Here is a 17,295-nt window from a genome sequence, read left to right as displayed (position 1 = left end):
AGCTGACCTGAGTAAGGGAGGGGATCTGTGGATCTAATCACTTTTTACAGATTTTCAACCATTTCTTCTGTTCTATCTCCAAGCTTAATTCCAAAGGCACCACTAACTCCTGAGCATTTGCAGCTTTCTGTGGTATAACCCACGTGGCTTCTAGGCTTTTCTTACTGCTTTTTTAAGGGTTCAGCTTTTCAGGTCTTAGTCATTTACCACCGGCCCTTCTACTTGGCAGGTGTTCAAAAATTTGTTATATCCTCTTCCGTTCTATTTACCCTTGTCTATTCATGCCTTAAAAAAAATCCCTTGTCATTTTTGTAGGATTTAAGGATGGAGTGAAGGTAAGTGCATGTGTCTCATTCACTGTCTTTTAACTGGGTATCAAGAATAGTATTTTCAATGTAAATTTGCTCTTTTTTTTTTTTTTTTTCCGGTACGCGGGCCTCTCACTGTCGTGGCCTCTCCCGTTGCGGAGCACAGGTTCTGGACACGCAGGCTCAGCAGCCATGGCTTATGGGCCCAGCCGCTCCGCGGCATGTGGGATCTTCCCGGACCAGGGCACGAACCCGTGTTCCCTGCATCGGCAGGCAGACTCTCAACCACTGCGCCAGCAGGGAAGCCCTAAATTTGTTCTTTTTTTTTTTCCTGCTAGGAAAGCCGGGTTAGTAAAGCCGTCGAAGTGATGATTCAGCATGTAGAAAATCTGAAGAGAATGTATGCCAAAGAACATGCTGAATTAGAAGAACTAAAACAGGTTCTTTTGCAAAATGAAAGGACTTTTAACCCTCTTGAAGATGAAGGTAATAAAAGTTTAAGATAATTGTATCAGTTATGTCTTTCTAACTTTCTTCTTTTTCATTCTCTCTCTTACTAATTCTTATTATATAATGTCTTTAGTATAAGACCCTTATGTTAAGATATTAGAAGGATATGATATATAGAATATAAGAAATAACTCACTCCTGTTATTTATATAGCCCAGAGTAAGATGTCAGCTAGAAAACAAATTAGGAGACAAGATGGATTTTATGGTAGACACCAAGATTTCATTAAAATGATGACATGAGCGAATATAACCAATCCAACTCATTGAGTTGACCCCAGTGTTGTCTTACTTAGGATATGTTAGAATTGGCTTTTTCTCCACACATAAAGCAAGGCACAGTAGCATAAATGAACCACTCTTATCAACAATGGTTTTGTATCCCTCGAACAAGGAAGGACTGTGACAGGGTAAGCTAATCAATAGATTGGAAAATAGGGAGACATCTGAGACCACGGAGAATATCTTAACAGAAGGCTTATATGAACCTTATAGTTTTATTTTAAATAGACAGTATGAATGTCTATAGGCAGAATTTTCATTTTAATGATTCTGTTCCCTCTTCTTGAAAAGTAATAACATGTGATGATCTTCTGATCTGTAATTTTGGACTCATTGATTCAGCAGACATTCATTTAGTGCCCCCTCTGTGCTAGGCAGGCATGGTGGACATTGGCAGTGACACAGAGGACTGTATTCCATTGGTTCAGATTACTAACGTTGTGAATCACCAAATAAATTATAACCAGATATTTATATTGCTCAGTAGTCTCTAGGGTCTTAAATATTTTCCAACCATTGCTTTTCTTTGTAAAGAATTAAGACCATTGCGTTAAATTGCACATGTAATTCCAAAAATACACAAATGTGTTTTCCCTTTCAGGTGACTGCCAAATTAAAAAACGTTCAGCTTCTCTAAACTCTAAGGTAACAAATGTCTATCAAATGTTATAGCTGAGATGGTTTTAAAATATTACTTGAAGCAACATGGCTTTAAATCATAAAACAACAGTGATTTTAATTCATATATATGTGTTATGTATATATACATGTGTGTTTATATATGTACGCTTTTGTACTTCTTGCAATATTTGTACATCAATTAAGTTTGCCTGGCAGCGGGAGGAAAGCCAGTATAACGATAGTTTCTCTCTCATGTGAAACTAAAGTTGGGAATAAGCAGTCCAACAGCTTCACAAAATCCCAGTCCCCGTCTCTCTTGCCGAGTCATCGACCTCAGCACTTTGCTTCCATCTCATAGTCTAAGATAGCTTTGTCATTTCTGGCTACCAAGTCCTGGTCATTATGTTGAGTCCTGCTCCAAGAAAAAGGAAGAAGCGAGAACAGGTGTTCTCTCTACCTCTGAAGACACTTCCTAGAAGTCCCAGATAACATTTCCCTTTTCATTCTTTGTTGGAAATAAGATGAAAACAGCTTTTATTCTGGAGGCTGTATGCCTAACTAAAAATTAGTGGGGTTTGTTACTAAGTAGAAGGGGAAAACGGGATATTGAAAGTCAGCCAGCAGTTTCTGTCAGTTTGAAAATCAAGATTTCACTGAATTTTTGAGCAAGGGACTTTAAAATCATTCCATCCAAATCTTTTTCACAGATGAGGAAATTAACTTTCTCAGAAGTTAAGTGATTAGTTATGATCCTGTAGTGACAGAATCATGATTAGAACCCAGGATTTTGGACCACAATTTGATATTTTTGATGTTCAACTAACCTATAAAAATAAATTAGAAATGGTGGCTTAAGAAAAGTATTCACATAAAACTTCTTCAGTTTATTTCCTGAAGTTCTACTTATTTAAATGTGAAGAGCCACAAAATATAACATTCTCCTGTACAAATCTCAAGGCTGAGGTATAAACACATACATTCATTATAATGTCATACTCATCCTTAAATGCATTAAATGGAAAAAATGAAACCATGAAAAAAAATCCCTAAAATAGGTGCATATTTATCTCCTCTTGAGTTGGGGAAAGCCTTTCCAAGCATAAAAGAAATGATAGCAAAAGAGGGGAAGAGATGAGGGACTTCCCTGGCGGTCCAGTGTTTAAGATTCCACGCTTCCATTGCAGGCGGCACGGGTTCGATCCCTGGTCAGAGAACTAAGATCCTGCATGCCACATGATGTGGCCAAAAACCAAACCAAACCAAACCAAAGATAACAAAAAAAAAAAAAAAAAAGGAGAGAGAGAGAGAAAGAGATGAAAAGGTTTGGCTACATTAACAATAAAAAAATTCTGCCAAGAAATATCATTAACAAAATTAATATAGGCAAAAATCATAAACAGGTGGTTCTCAGAGCAGATACATACAGGGTTATTTGGCATAGGAAAACAGTGTTCAGTGTTACTGGAAACCTAAACAGAAAGCCTTATGTTCCTTACTTGATTGGCAAAAATTATCCATTGTTGGAGAAGGTAGAATATAAATTGGCAGAATATTTCTGGAAGGCAATTTGGCCATAACAAAATCCTTGAAAATATGTCTCCTGTTTAACTCATCAGTGATCAAGTACATGGATGTGTACATTCAAGAATACCCATCAGTGTTTCATACAAGGATAAAACATTGAGAATTTTCTAAGTGTACATTTTCCCCCTTTGGGTAGCCATCTTCTCTTCGAAGAGTGACCATTGCCTCTTTGCCCAGAAATATTGGAAATGCAGGAATGGTAAGCAAATCCCTAAGTGTTCTTAGTCAAAAGCAAATTTATTTCCATATGACAGAAATATAAATTTACTACACTAAATTCATATTTTATTATTTCCTTAACATCTGAACTTTAAAGGTGGCTGGGATGGAAAATAATGACCGATTCAGTAGGAGGTCAAGCAGTTGGTAAGTGTAATTTTCTGGTTGCTCTTTGGGAACCTTACTGTTTTATACCTGGGCTAAAGTAAATGTTTGAAATAAGTGATATAGTAACATTTGATTTGCATGGAGTATATGCAGAATAATTATAAAAACTGGCATATGTTCATGAAATTATTTCTTATGAAATAAGCATTATATGAATATGCCAAGGAAAAAATAAGAATGTATCATTTTTGTATTGATTTAGGTAGTGGGAAATAAATTGGTAATGGCTACAGAAGTATTGGATTTGACAAGTGGCTATAATCATCTTTATTTAGGCGTATTTTGGGGTCAAAGCAGAGTGAACACCGTCCCTCATTACATCGATTTATTAGCACCTATTCCTGGGCAGATGCTGAAGAAGAAAAATGTGAACTGAAGTAGGTGAAGCTTGATGTGTTTATTAACCTGATGTGCCGGGCATAAAGAGTGGGGATCAGTTTTATTCTGTGGAGATGAGGTCAATGCTGCATCATCAAAAAGATCATTCATTGTTTAAGACTTTTGTGAACTATAAAGTACTATATAAATGTTACTTGCTAATACATTCACTCTCATAGCACTCAGTACTTCAAGGTTTGAGGTCTTAAGTTAGAAAAGAACCTGGAATTTGCCAGATATGTGAAGAGAATTTTTTTCCTGTATAGGTTTCTTGTCATCAGGGGGAAAGGTCAACGAAGAGCCACAGAAATAAAATTTTCATCTACTTAGATGAATTATTTACAACATATAATGTAATATGTAATATATGCGCATTATATATACATGTCTTCCCTTTAAGTAAATGAAGACGAGGGGAAACATAAAACTCTACATTGCTATCTCTAGCAAGTTAAACAAATAAAATATACTCCTATAATGAAAGGTAGAGGGCAAGAGGGAGGGAGAAGAAGAAATGCTGCCCCTAAATCCTTGGGTGACATTGGACAAACTGCTTAGCATTATTTGGTCTCAGTTTCCTCGTCTGTAGAGATCTTAATGAAATGATTTTATGTTGATTTTATAACACGTTCATTGCGTGCCTGTTATGTGAGACACACTACGCTCAAGCTTAAGAGGTATAAAGATGAAAAAGACATAGTTCCTACCCTCAAAGCCTTTACTTTTTCCTTAAATAATCCTGGGAGTCTAATTGCATGTACTGAACTCTTTTTAGAGTTAGAGTTAGCATAATGGATATTTTCTAATCTGGGTTAAAAAAAAATCAAGAGTTTCCTTGAAAAGATTATAATCTATTTTTAAATTTTTGTCAGTATGGTATGATTTCTACTGCAAAGTTTTCGCAAACGAAGACTGAAACCTTGAAAATCCTACAAGAATTCTGGCTTTTGGGCTTTGTTGCCTTTAAAAACCAAACTAAAATCTATCACATGCATTCCCTGTAGGTGTCTGACTGAAAAACAAAAAAACTTTGAGACACAATTCCCTTTGGCAGTTGTGAGGGGATTGTAAGTTTGGGATTTCAATATTCAAATCCAACTAGGGACTCATCAGTGAACATGAAACATGGAACATGAACATGAAACAAGTTTTGTTCAGGTAAAGGACCCCTCTTTAGATAATATGATTTTATCTAAATACAGTCAACCCATTTGCTACTTCCCAGCTCACTGACCACTAATAGTTTATTTTAGGTAGTTTTATACCAAACATATCTTCATAAACATGTTTAAAAGTATTAAGATTTTTTAGAGAAAGAAGAAATGACACTTTGACGTTATTCCACTTTAGCACTGCTCAAAAAACCTACAGAAAAAAGAGTAAAATCAATTGTTAATGAGAAAAATTTTATGATACGTTGAATGAAAAATACACGGAGAAATATAGCATCCTCATTTGCTTTTTAAAGTGTAGTTACTAATACACACACAGACACACACACACGCACATGCTGAGAAGGAAAATCACAGTAACAACAGTGGTTAATTATGAGTGGTGAGAATTGACTAACTTACACATGTGCTTTGTAAATCTCCCCTTTTTATTTGTTCTTTGGCTAGCATCCCAATTTTCTACAACAAACATTTGCTATTTTTCTAAATACAGAAAGTTACTTTAAAAAATTAAATTCCTGGGCTTCCCTGGTGGCGCAGTGGTTGAGAGTCCGCCTGCCGATGCAGGGGACACGGGTTTGTGCCCCAGTCCGGGAAGATCCCACATGCCGCGGAGCGGCTGGGCCCATGAGCCATGGCCGCGGAGCCTGCGCATCCGGAGCCTGTGCTCTGCAACAGGAGAGGCCACAACAGTGAGAGGCCCGCATAACGCAAAAAAAAAAAAAAAAAGAAAGAAAGAAAAGAAAATTGAATTCCTATAAATGGTTAAAAATATAAAGTTGGTGATTTGACTTTTAGAATTACTATTTATCAAATCTTTCTAAAGCAAAATGAATATCTGCAAGCTTCCTTAGTAATACAGGAAAATTTAGCAGTATCTTATAAATGATAATAGCACATTATCCATAGTTTAATATTTAAAAACAATATTTATTTACAGAACTAAAGATGACTCAGAACCACCTGAAGAAGAAACAGTAGAAAGGACAAGAAAGCCAAGTCTTTCTGAAAAGAAAAATAATCCATCAAAATGGGATGTCTTTTCAATGTAAGTTGTCTACTTGCTAAATGATACCATTTTGGTGGAATGGGGAAAGGTAAGGCAGGGTTAGCAGAATTAACCTTAATCAAATTACTTTACTAAAAGACCTTTCAAAATGTTAAACTTAAGATGAATAACAAACTCCATATGGTGTTTAACAATTATCCCTGAACCTATGAACTACAAGAGGCAGGTGAGTTCACAGTGTTAAGAACTTGGCCTTGGAACCAGATGGCCCAGGCTTGAATTAGCTCTCTGACTCTGTGTGACCTGGGCAAGTTCATCCATTTTTGAGCACTGATTTCTTCACCTGTAAAATAGAGATGATAATAGTACCTATGTCTTTGCTGTCATGAGTAAATGAATTAGCACATGTAAAACACATAGTTAACTATTTCAAAGACTTATATGATGCTGTAATCTTTTTTGGTGGGTGTTTCTAAAAGGAATTTTAGGGTTTCAGTACAGCAAAAGTCCAGGGTATGGTGAGAAATAAGTGACATGTTTATAAGTACATATATCTTGCTCTACCCAATGAATGACATTATTTCTTCTACCCCAGGAATATAAATTGCCTTACCTGATTGAAAAAATGAACTTAATACTCAAATGTACTTGTTAGGAGTTAAGTAATGCCTAAATCACATAATTTTCAGATTCTTACCTTAGCACATCATTTCTTTAATTCTAAAAATTATAAGGGGTGTGGGGAGCAGATTGTGGCCAAAGCCAAGAGGCTAGATCATACTATGTAGCTTATTAAGAGGGGGTGTTGGTGGAATTATGCAGCGCAGACGCATGACTTGATTATTGTTGACAAAAGGAGTGTTTCTAATAACAGATTATTGTGATTACCACATGCTGACTTTGTGTTTTCCTTGTAGTTGTAACACAATAGCTTCCTGGGCAACAAATCTCAAGACTTCCATCAGAGAGGCCAGTAAGGCACTCTGGCTTTCTGTCGCGTTCATTGTACTATTCGCGGCATTGATGAGCTTCTTCACAGGCCGATTTTTCCAGAAGTCTGTGGATGCTGCTCCCACACAGGACGGGGACTCCTGGATGTCTCTAGAACATATCTTGTGGCCATTTACCAGACTCCAACACAATGGGCCACCGCCAGTGTGACTGCAGCACATCCTAATGTGCTAATGCTAATCTTGATTTTTAAAGTTTCAGTATCTGAACTTTGTAAATTAGTAACTTTTAGCTGGGAAATTATAGCATGGAACCAGAGGTTCTCAGAATGACTGTAAGATATTTTATATTCCCTCTTTTGGTGATTACCTTCCTAACTAAAATACAATGGGGAGGAAGCCCACCTATATGATTTTTTTTAATGAGCTTTTTGAGGAGGAGATATTATTGTTTGTTAAAATTTATTGAAATAAAGAACCATTCAAATTTTCATACAGTGAATGTTGGAAGTCTCAGTAGGTCACATATGCATAAGGAAAAAAACCCTAATTCTTAGAAAGTAAAATTTGAGTGTAAAATGCTGATTAGATCATTTTAACAGCCTATTTGGCATATATCCACTCATTACACTTTATTGTAGAAATACCGGATTTTTCTCCAAGTTGCTTCATTCTTCATACTGAATAAAATTTATCAGTGGGGATTAAGAATAGCTGAGTAATCTAGTTGAGAGTAGCATGTGGCATACAGAGTCAACAAACTGGCAGCTGGAACACCTAACTTTCTTCATTGCTTCTTTAGAAGCAAAATCCTTAACCATGTGATATAAAGTAGAATGAAACTCAGTTTCTTCTTTAAGGGCTTCAGAGAATGCATCACTGGATTCATTGATTTTGAGGCTTTGTGCCCTGTCACCATTAAACATTAAAAGGGTCCAATTAGGATTCTGAATGGGTTCTTCTTTAGGAAGGTGTTCCCTCACCTAAAGAAAAAGAAAGAAAAATATGTTAATAGTTCCTCTTTTATTGGGTATTTTGACAGTAGAGTATTTTATTTGAAGGGCTCAGTTGAGTTCCCTGAATTGCTAAGATAAAAAGAAACAGTCTTAATGTCCCATTTTTTTTTAAAGCATGAAACTGTTTATATCTTGGTGTTTATGGAACTTATCAAAATGTATTAATTCCTTAAAAATATTTATTGAATGGCTTCAAGTGTCAGGTACTCTTCTAGGTGCTGGGGATAAAACAACAGCAAAGAAAAAAATAACTAAACGTATTAATAAGTAACAACTGCAACAATAAAAACCTTGTCTTCAAGGAGCGTATATTGTAATAGGAGAAACACACAATAAACAAGATAAATAAATATGGTGGCTCATTTATGCTAAAATATTCATCAGTCATCGTGTAGAATATGATAAGATACATTCTTTATCAGGCAGTAGGAAATGTGCCAGAAAGTTAAACTGGAGGCCTAACCCTCTCAGAGGAGAAAGTCTGTGAATCATAGATGATATATTCACGTGAAAGGCTGACATTTGTTCTTCAGTTGATGTAAAGAGAGATAAGGTCTCTAAGCCTGAAATCAAGAGCATTTGATACCATAATGGACAATGAAAGTATAACCTTTACCTCGTTTGGTTTTATTTATTTATTTTTTTTGTGCGGTACTTGGGCCTCTCACTGTTGTGGCCTCTCCTGTTGCGGAGCACAGGCTCTGGACGCGCAGGCTCAGCGGCCATGGCTCACGGGCCCAGCCGCTCCGCGGCATGTGGGATCTTCCCGGACCGGGGCACGAACCTGCGTCCCCTGCATCGGCAGGCGGACTCTCAACCACTGCGCCACCAGGGAAGCCCTGGTTTTATATTTTTGACAAAATTAAAGAAAATGAAGTTGTAAAACTCCATTTTGAATGTTAATCTTTTTCACCTTTTTAAAAGGAGAAACCATGGTCTACATTCATTTAGCTTTTGAGTATCTTCTTTTGGAGCACAAAATAGTTTAATGGGGTTTTTGCATACTATACCTGAAATACAACTTTGTCAGAATTGCATACTGTATTCCACTTGCTCCAACCAAACGCAAAAGCAGAACTTAACAGGGCCATTTGTCGATAAGCTTTCACTTCTACCAAAGGAAGCTGTCAATATACAAACAAATAGAGTTGATCGTAGAGCCTCTCTAGTCTCCCTTCCATCCTTGGCCCCCTACAGTCTGGTCTGGTCTCAACACAGATCCATTTAAATGTAAGTCAGCTGAAGTTAATCAGACAGAGAAGACAAATATCATATGATATCACTTATAAGTGGAATCTAAAAAAATGGTACAAATGAACTTACTTACCAAACAGAAATAGAATCACAGATGTAGAAAACAAAATTATGGTTAACAAGGGAGGAAAAGTGGGGGGGGGGATAAACTGGGAGATTGGGATTGACATATACATACTACTATATATAAAATAGATAACTAATAAGGACCTACTGTACAGCACAGGGAACTCTACTCAATACTCTGTAATGGCCTATATGGAAAAAGAATCTAAAACAGAGTGAATATATGTATATATGTATAACTGACTCACTTTGCTGTACAGCAGAAACACAACATTGTAAATCAACTATAATCCAATAAAAATTTTAAAAAACTATTAAAAAATAAATTAAAATTCAAATATTAAAAAAATAAAATAAAATGGAAGATTACATGACTTCTTTCTCAAAACGGGGCAATGGCTTCCCTTTTCAGAGTAGAATCCAAAGTCCTAACAATGCTCCACAAGGGCCTCTGTGGTCTGACATCCCCCATACACCCCATTATCTCTCTGACCTTATCCCCTGTTCTTCTCCCTTTGCTCTCTCGGCACCCCGGCCTCCTTGCTGTCCCTCCCATCCTCAAACACATCAGGCCACACCCTCTGGGCTCTTTCCCCAGGTCTTCTCTCCACCTGGAAGCTGATATCCTTCCAGAGATATCAACTTGGCTAAATTCCCCACCTTGAAGCATTGCTCAAATCTTGTCTCCTTATTGAACCCCTCTCCCCCTACACCCTATTTGGTATTGTAACTTTACTTTTCCATACCACTTAGCACCTTTTGACATATAAGATAATTTTGTTTATTATGTTTGTTGTTTATTTTTGCCTCCCTCAACTAGAATGTAAGCTCCACAAGGGCAGGGACCTGTGTTTTATTCACTGTTTCCTAAGCATCTAAAACAATGTCTAGAATATAGGTGTTCAGGAAAAAAAAAGTCTTGAGTATAATATTCTGAAAAGATGACTAGTATATGACATTCAGCATTTGTAGAGTAACTGGCAATTTGAGTTACTAAAACTAAGGTTGGTTTTTTTTCCCTACGCATATATGTATGCACTCTTATTGACAGGATTATTTTCAAATGTTGTGTCTACCTATATTGCCATTTTCTGGTATATTATAAACTTGTTCTTGAGTATAGAACTCTTCTGCCCAAAACACCTTTCATGATTAGAAGCCACCCCGTCTTCATTCATGCATCATAAATATTTGCTAAACATCTACTGTATTCTAGGAATAGGCTTGGTGCTAGAAGAATCAAAGCTGATTAAGAAACAGCCGCCCCCCTCAAGGAGCTCGCAGTTTAACATGGAAGGATCTCATTTAACTAAACTTATGCGTCATATGAAGCTGTACGTAGACAGGGAGGCTCTGTCGAGAAATAGAAGGAAGTGGGTTTGGTGGTCCTTGTATGTCTAATTTTGCCTGACTTATCATATTTGGGAAACTGCTGAGTCATTTACTCTTTTAAGAAATCTTACATGTATCCAGTCTGGAAGGAGAAAGAAAGCATAGGAAATGCGAAGTTGCTCAGACTCTACCTTTGCACTAAACTGACCAGCTGTGGTTACGCTCCATGTGTCATTATGAAGATCATACAATAGATTATTAAATTTGAGAGAACCCTGGATTTCTGGTCATGCTATTTATTCCTTCCTTTCTAACTATAATCTTATATAAGTGAATATAGAAAACCATTGGTGTACCTTAAGATTTATATAAAATTTAATACTTGCTAACATTCTAAATGTCCAGCACATCAAATTTGGAAAGATTCATTCTTACCTTATAGTTTATAACAACATAAAAGTGAGAGTGTCCAGTAGGGAAGATATTCAGTCCAGCTTCTTTCAAAGCAATAATGAAAGAAACAGGAGTCATCCACTTTTCTTCCAAAATAGAGGAATGCTTTTGGTTATTTAGTTTGATGGATGCTAACATGCAGAGGTTTTCCTAGTTTCAATAAGAAAAAAGAAGCTTTTATACAAGTTAAAGAAACTATTACCTCATTATCATTTTAGGTCCAGCTGTTTTAGGTTCTTTACACTATTAAAACAAAATCCTATATTAAAAAGAATGCAGGACAGATATGTTTTAGGCCTGACCCAAAAGCTCCACTGCAAAGTCTCCACGTTACCTTAAGCAGTTTATCAACTCTTCTTGGGCTCATCTGAGCAATCCAGGGACTGAACTGAAGGATCTCTCAGGTCTCCTACTTTATAAATTATGATCTATGAATACTACATGTGTTCATATTGATATATAATAGCTATTTGACAGCAATCATGTTGCAACTTTTAAGGATCATAATTTTTTATACATATATAATAAAATTTTAACATAATAATGCAAAATTATTATCCAGTTTTAAAGTTTGCAAAGTGGCGGGACTTCCCTGGTGGTCCAGTGGTTAAGACTTCATGCTCCCAATGCAGGGGTCCCGGGTTCAATCCCTGGTCAGGGAACTAAGATCCCACATGCTGCAACTACTGAGCCCTCATGCTCTAGAGCCCACGTGCTGCAACTAGAGAGCCTGTGCACCAAACTACTGAAACTGCCTCAATGAAGACCCAGCATGGCCACAGTAAATAAATAAATAAATTTATTTATTTTAAAAAATGTCTGCGAAGTGGCAATTTGAAGGTGTACAGAGTTCACATCTCTCATCTGACTTTAAAAGCCAAATTTGATGATATTCTAGCCTTCCTGCCACAGTCATAAGGAATTTCATGTTATCTCTTTTTTTCTCTCTCTCTCTCTTTTTAAAACAACTTTCATGAGGTGTATCTTACATATCATAAAATTCACCCAAGTGCACAGTCCAGTGATTTTTTGGGGTAACTTTACTGAGTGGTGCAACTATCACCATAAATCAGTTTTACAGCATTTTCATTCCTCCAATAAAATCCCTTATGTCCATTTACAGTTAATCCTCATTCCCACCCTCAGCCTCAGGCAACCACTAAATCTACTTTTTGTGTAATTTCTGAGTGACGAGCAATGGAGGCACTCAAAAGGGATTTCAAATGGCTAGGTGATAAGATCAGGAAGCCTCTTTAGAGTGGATCAAAAACTCTGAAAGTCATACTGCAACCAGGCTTATATCTTCACCAATTGTTCTATTCCTAGTAACTTTAGGGTACAAATTTGTACTTTACTTATTACATGCTATTTCCTATCTATTTAATTTATATTTCATTTAGAAATTACAGTTCAAGGTATATTGTAAATAGATTTATGAAAGACACATTTCAATATGTAAATCAGCAGTGATTGATTGCTTTGACACACTTACAGTCATCAAACAGATTTAGCTCTTTGACATGACTTGCTATAACAGCAGTTTACCTTAATTTGTATTTGAATCTCAGTAAATACTGTAGTCACAGTCAGAAGTACTTTATTCACATCAAGTGGTCTTAGCTCCCATGACTGGTATGGCATATTAACATGAGCATCTTGAATCAAGGTAACAGGGCCAAAAGTGTCCAGGCTGAATGTTATAAGTCTGTCTTCCGATTTGTAAGATACATTGCTGATGCCATCAGTTTTCCAGTGTTTACCTTTATAATTAGGAAGAATGTGACATTAGTTCCATTTTTTCCTCTGCAAAAATAAGAATGAAACCACTCCCATAACTGCAATATGTATAAATTGATTTTTCACATTTAGAATAGAATCTCCACAAAAAGCCAGCTTTGCTGGGAGTTTCTTCCTGTCTACAGGATCAAGTCCAAACTCTTCAGCACAGCTGTGAGACCTTTAGAATGAAGCTCTGATTCTGATTTCCGGTTTCCTCCTTTGCCACTTCTCAGACCTCTTTCCAGCCACACCTTTTCTTCTTCTGCAACAACATCATATACCTCTGAGCCTCTGCACATGCCGTTCTTTCTTCCTAGAGGACTCTTCCTTTATCTCTTAGAGAAACTCTCTTCATCTTTCTTTTTAAACAACTTTAAAATTCACCTGTCTTGAGTATGCGATTATTTTTAGTAAATTTAGCGAGCTGTACGACCATCATCACCATCCAGTTTTATTCAGTTTTAGAACATTATTATCCTCCAAATAAGATCTCTTATGTCCGTTTATAGTTAATTCCCATCCCCATCACCAGCCCCAAGCAACTACTAATATACTTCCTGTCTCTAAAGATTTGCCTTTTCTGGACTTTTCATTAAATACAATCATATAATAGGTGGTATTCTGTGTCTCTTACAACTCAATGATAAAACACAACCCAACTTAAAAATGGGCAAAAGATTTGCATAAACATTTCATCAAAGAAGATATACAAAAGTATAGTAAATACATTAAAAAAGATGCTCAACATTACCGGTCATTGGGGAAATACAAATTAAAACCACAAACTACCATTTCACACCCACTAGAGTGGCTATAATCAAAAAAACAGATAATAACAAATGTTGGCAAGGATGTGGAGAAATGGGAAACCTCGTATCTTGCTGGTACAGCTACTTTGAAAAACAATTTGGCAAGTTTCTTAAATAGGTAAGCATCAATTTACCATTCAACCCAGCAATTCCACTCCTAGGGATATACCCAAGAGGAATGAAGACATATGTCCACATGAGACTTACATGTGAAAGTTCTCTTAGTCTCTTAAGGACCTGTTCAATATTCCACCCTAGGAGAAGCCTTCCGTAACTCTCCAGATGGGACCCAGCCACTGTTCTGCTCCTTAGCTCTTCTATTATATAGCACCTTACTACATTGTATTATGATTATTTTCCCTCTCTGCCTCTCCTACGACTTTGAAAACTCCTGGAAGAAGGAACTATGTCTCATTTATCTCTATCTTTCTTATTGTTTAGCATATTTATGGAACAAATGAATGAATCATTATCTTTCTAGAACACCCTCTTCATTCCCACTTGGCTTTCTCCTCTTCTCACATGGAGGGTTTCACTGACTATTTTTGAGTCTCAAATTCAATATAATAAATACGATTATATTGGAAAACTAAGTTCTTTATAATTCCTCTTTTGGTTTTTACATTAACAAAATTATTTTAATTTTTAAATGTAAAAATTAAGTATTGCCTATAAATAAATTCTTCAACTTTCTAGTATTCCCTGGCAAAAAAGTTTCCCCATGGTTTAAAAATTACTGGAGTTGTAGATTACTGTTGTATAATTACTGTAGTTAGAGTCAATTTTTACATATTGTATTTCCCTGAATCATGTGGGATAATTTACCTTGTCTAATACTAATTGAGTATGAATAAATTTTAATGTGATAAATATTTAGGAACATTACCATTAAAGGAAAGGAAAAGTGAAACCTCTAAAAGCAACATAAAAGGAAAAAATTACCTAATGTTCATTTTGATATACTTTATGGTTTAATGTACTGATAAAAATATACTGTTTTTAATATATAAATTATTTCTAGAATAAATAATGTCTTGTGGCTATGTCTATACAAGCAAAAATATGGAGTAGTGTAGCAACCATGAAAAAGTTTAAAGTACAAAATATTCTCTAAATTCTCTGCCCCCATTAACTAAATAAAGTTAATAGCTCTGTGCTTTAGTGATCTTATCTGTTCTAAACCTATGATCTAGTATGTAAACCCTTTCACAAGTAAATAGATGGATGTAGAATAATTCACCTACACTAAAAGCAAAGCTATTCGGCTTTCATCTAAGAGCCCCAGAATGTGCATACATTAATTCACAAGACCGAGGCCTTTCAAAGTTTAGCCTGTCAACCCCAAATAAGGTATCTGCTAATGACTGGTGAATTATTAGCTTGTATTTGTTAGTACTTCTGATTTCATTGATATTTATTTAACATTTTGAATAAGCAATAACTTCCCATGATTCGTTAGAAGTTATAAAGAGGTATACAGTGGCTAGTTTTCCTCTTTCTCAGGTTTCCCATTTGCCCACTCCACATCCTCAGTACCTGGCTGTGATAAGCTTTGCAACTTATAAATCATCAGCATTAAAATAATCAAATTTTAACCACTCCAGTGTGAATTATTTGGCCATTTCAAGAGAGAGTAGGCTTTTCATTTGTTTGTTTTTGATTTGCTATGCTATCTTGATATTTTTGTTCATTTCCTTCTTTTTTAAAACGTAATTGTATAAACATAAAGACATTTCTCAGAGAATATGGCAGATATAAACACTTCAGCAACTAATAGTTATAAAAAACTCCAATCCCTATTCTTTTCCGTCAAGAGCAAACAAAACAAAGACCCTAGAATTGGCAGAGAAATATGTAAGATTAGAAACTCAGTTTACACGCTGCATTTCCTAATTTGATATAAGAATTTATATTATTGTATCTCTTTTCATTACATAATTATCAAAGCTGGTTAAGACATTGCCGTACCTTCAGCATCCCACCTTGCAACCATAGGATTCTCAAAAAAGATCACGTTCTCATGAACCTCAAGCATGACCTCTATGGGTGGGAAAGTGTTTTCTGTTTCAAAGTCTTCTGCCGTTTCTGGAGGATATGTATATTTCTGTAATCCTTCTTTGAGTATCTTTTAAAAATGACCAAAATAATACCAAGTTAGAAGCTGACTGGTAACAGTTAAAGATGTAAATATTGCTGAATAAGCTATACAGTTATTTTAAATAAGCACTGCAGTTTGGTCACATTTAACTATAGATTGACTAACAAAATGTCACAATAAAATTCAAGATAATGATTTGAGGAAAAAAAAATCACGACATTTGAATGTAATTCAGAACCCTCCTATGGGCCAGGTTCTATGCTGGCTGGGACTTAACTATTCATTTTATCCCTCCAAGTAACTGTACAAGGCATATATTTAACAGAGAGGATAACTGGCACTTACAGAAATCAATTAATGTGCCAAAGATTACAAAATGACTTCAAGAAGCGCCCGAAGTCAAAAATAGATCTACAGGGCTTCCCTGGTGGCGCAGTGGTTGAGACTCCGCCTGCCGATGCAGGGGACACGGGTTCGTGCCCCGGTCCGGGAAGATCCCACATGCCGCGGAGTGGCTGGGCCCGTGAGCCATGGCCGCTGAGCCTGCGCGTCCGGAGCCTGTGCTCCGGGAGAGGCCAACGGGAGAGGCCACAGCAGTGGGGGGCCCACGTACCGCAAAAAAAAAAAAAAAAAAGTTACAAAATAGAGGGAAAAATTGGATGGGGAAAATTTCTAGGGCACGTGCTAGATTATTAAAAAGGGACTTGGAAAAAAGGAGGAAGGCCTCTTTGTTGCAGGAGAGAAAAACAGGTGTGAAGGAGGATATTTTGGGCTCAAACTGGGAGCCTGGAGTGGTGGTATCAGGATATCCTGCCAAAATTCAAGAACAACAATTCTTTGGATGAATCCTTGAAATTCCCAGTTCAGGGTGGGAACTTCCTATGGATAAAGAGTTTTGAAGGCCTACCTCCACCAAAGGGTGTCTTTCTTGGCCTCCTCCCTGTCCTTCAATTATCCCTGAGGTAGGGAAAGTTGATTCAAGTAGATTCTTCAAAGTGGCTACAGACCAGATTATCTCCCCACGTTCACCCTAATAACTGCATTCTCATTTGTGGGGAGAAGGGGAAAGGAACAGCAATATCATCCCTAAGAGGGTAAAAATTAGCTTAGGGGGGTCATGAAACAATTGTACTCTTTTAGGTATAAAATACAGATACACATATAGCATATAAGCAGATACACAGTATATCTGTGGTATTAATATTTTGGGCTGGGGGGCAGTTGGGAAAAAAATGTCTACAAAGACTCCTTAGAGGGGTGATAATGGAAAAAAAATAAAAATTGAGAA

General features: G+C 36.5%; 2 protein-coding genes across 8 annotated transcripts in view; one reads left to right on the top strand and one right to left on the bottom strand.

The window, feature by feature from the left end:
• IRAG2 (inositol 1,4,5-triphosphate receptor associated 2) overlaps positions 1–7,693 on the top strand; it is a 48,728-nt gene extending 41,035 nt beyond the window's left edge. For 3 of the 5 annotated variants that reach the window (XM_027129424.1, XM_027129423.1, XM_027129427.1), the window contains 7 exons: positions 647–794; positions 1,701–1,744; positions 3,441–3,503; positions 3,621–3,670; positions 3,967–4,068; positions 6,182–6,289; positions 7,168–7,693. In XM_027129424.1, coding sequence (XP_026985225.1) covers positions 647–794; positions 1,701–1,744; positions 3,441–3,503; positions 3,621–3,670; positions 3,967–4,068; positions 6,182–6,289; positions 7,168–7,411 — 759 coding nt within the window. In that variant the 3' untranslated portion in view covers positions 7,412–7,693. Of the gene's footprint in view, positions 1–646; positions 795–1,700; positions 1,745–3,440; positions 3,504–3,620; positions 3,671–3,966; positions 4,069–5,073; positions 5,228–6,181; positions 6,290–7,167 lie in introns of those variants that run through there. The other 2 variants (XR_003437782.1, XM_027129426.1) reach the window with 2 other exon arrangements.
• The window catches only part of DNAI7 (dynein axonemal intermediate chain 7), a 74,502-nt gene continuing 64,852 nt past the window's right edge, over positions 7,646–17,295 (bottom strand). For all 3 annotated transcript variants that reach the window (XM_027129420.1, XM_027129422.1, XM_027129421.1), the window contains 5 exons: positions 15,878–16,034; positions 12,867–13,081; positions 11,304–11,471; positions 9,227–9,340; positions 7,646–8,183 (listed from right to left, as the gene is read on the bottom strand). In XM_027129420.1, coding sequence (XP_026985221.1) covers positions 7,905–8,183; positions 9,227–9,340; positions 11,304–11,471; positions 12,867–13,081; positions 15,878–16,034 — 933 coding nt within the window. In that variant the 3' untranslated portion in view covers positions 7,646–7,904. The remainder of the gene's footprint in view (positions 8,184–9,226; positions 9,341–11,303; positions 11,472–12,866; positions 13,082–15,877; positions 16,035–17,295) is intronic.

This window comes from Aethalodelphis obliquidens, unplaced genomic scaffold, assembly GCF_003676395.1.
Source record: "Aethalodelphis obliquidens isolate GAN/ISIS:26980383/991018 unplaced genomic scaffold, ASM367639v1 scaffold36, whole genome shotgun sequence".
Classification (NCBI taxonomy): domain Eukaryota; kingdom Metazoa; phylum Chordata; class Mammalia; order Artiodactyla; family Delphinidae; genus Aethalodelphis; species Aethalodelphis obliquidens.
The sequence above is the reverse complement of the archived record's forward strand: the minus strand, read 5'-3'. Positions and strand labels throughout refer to the sequence as shown.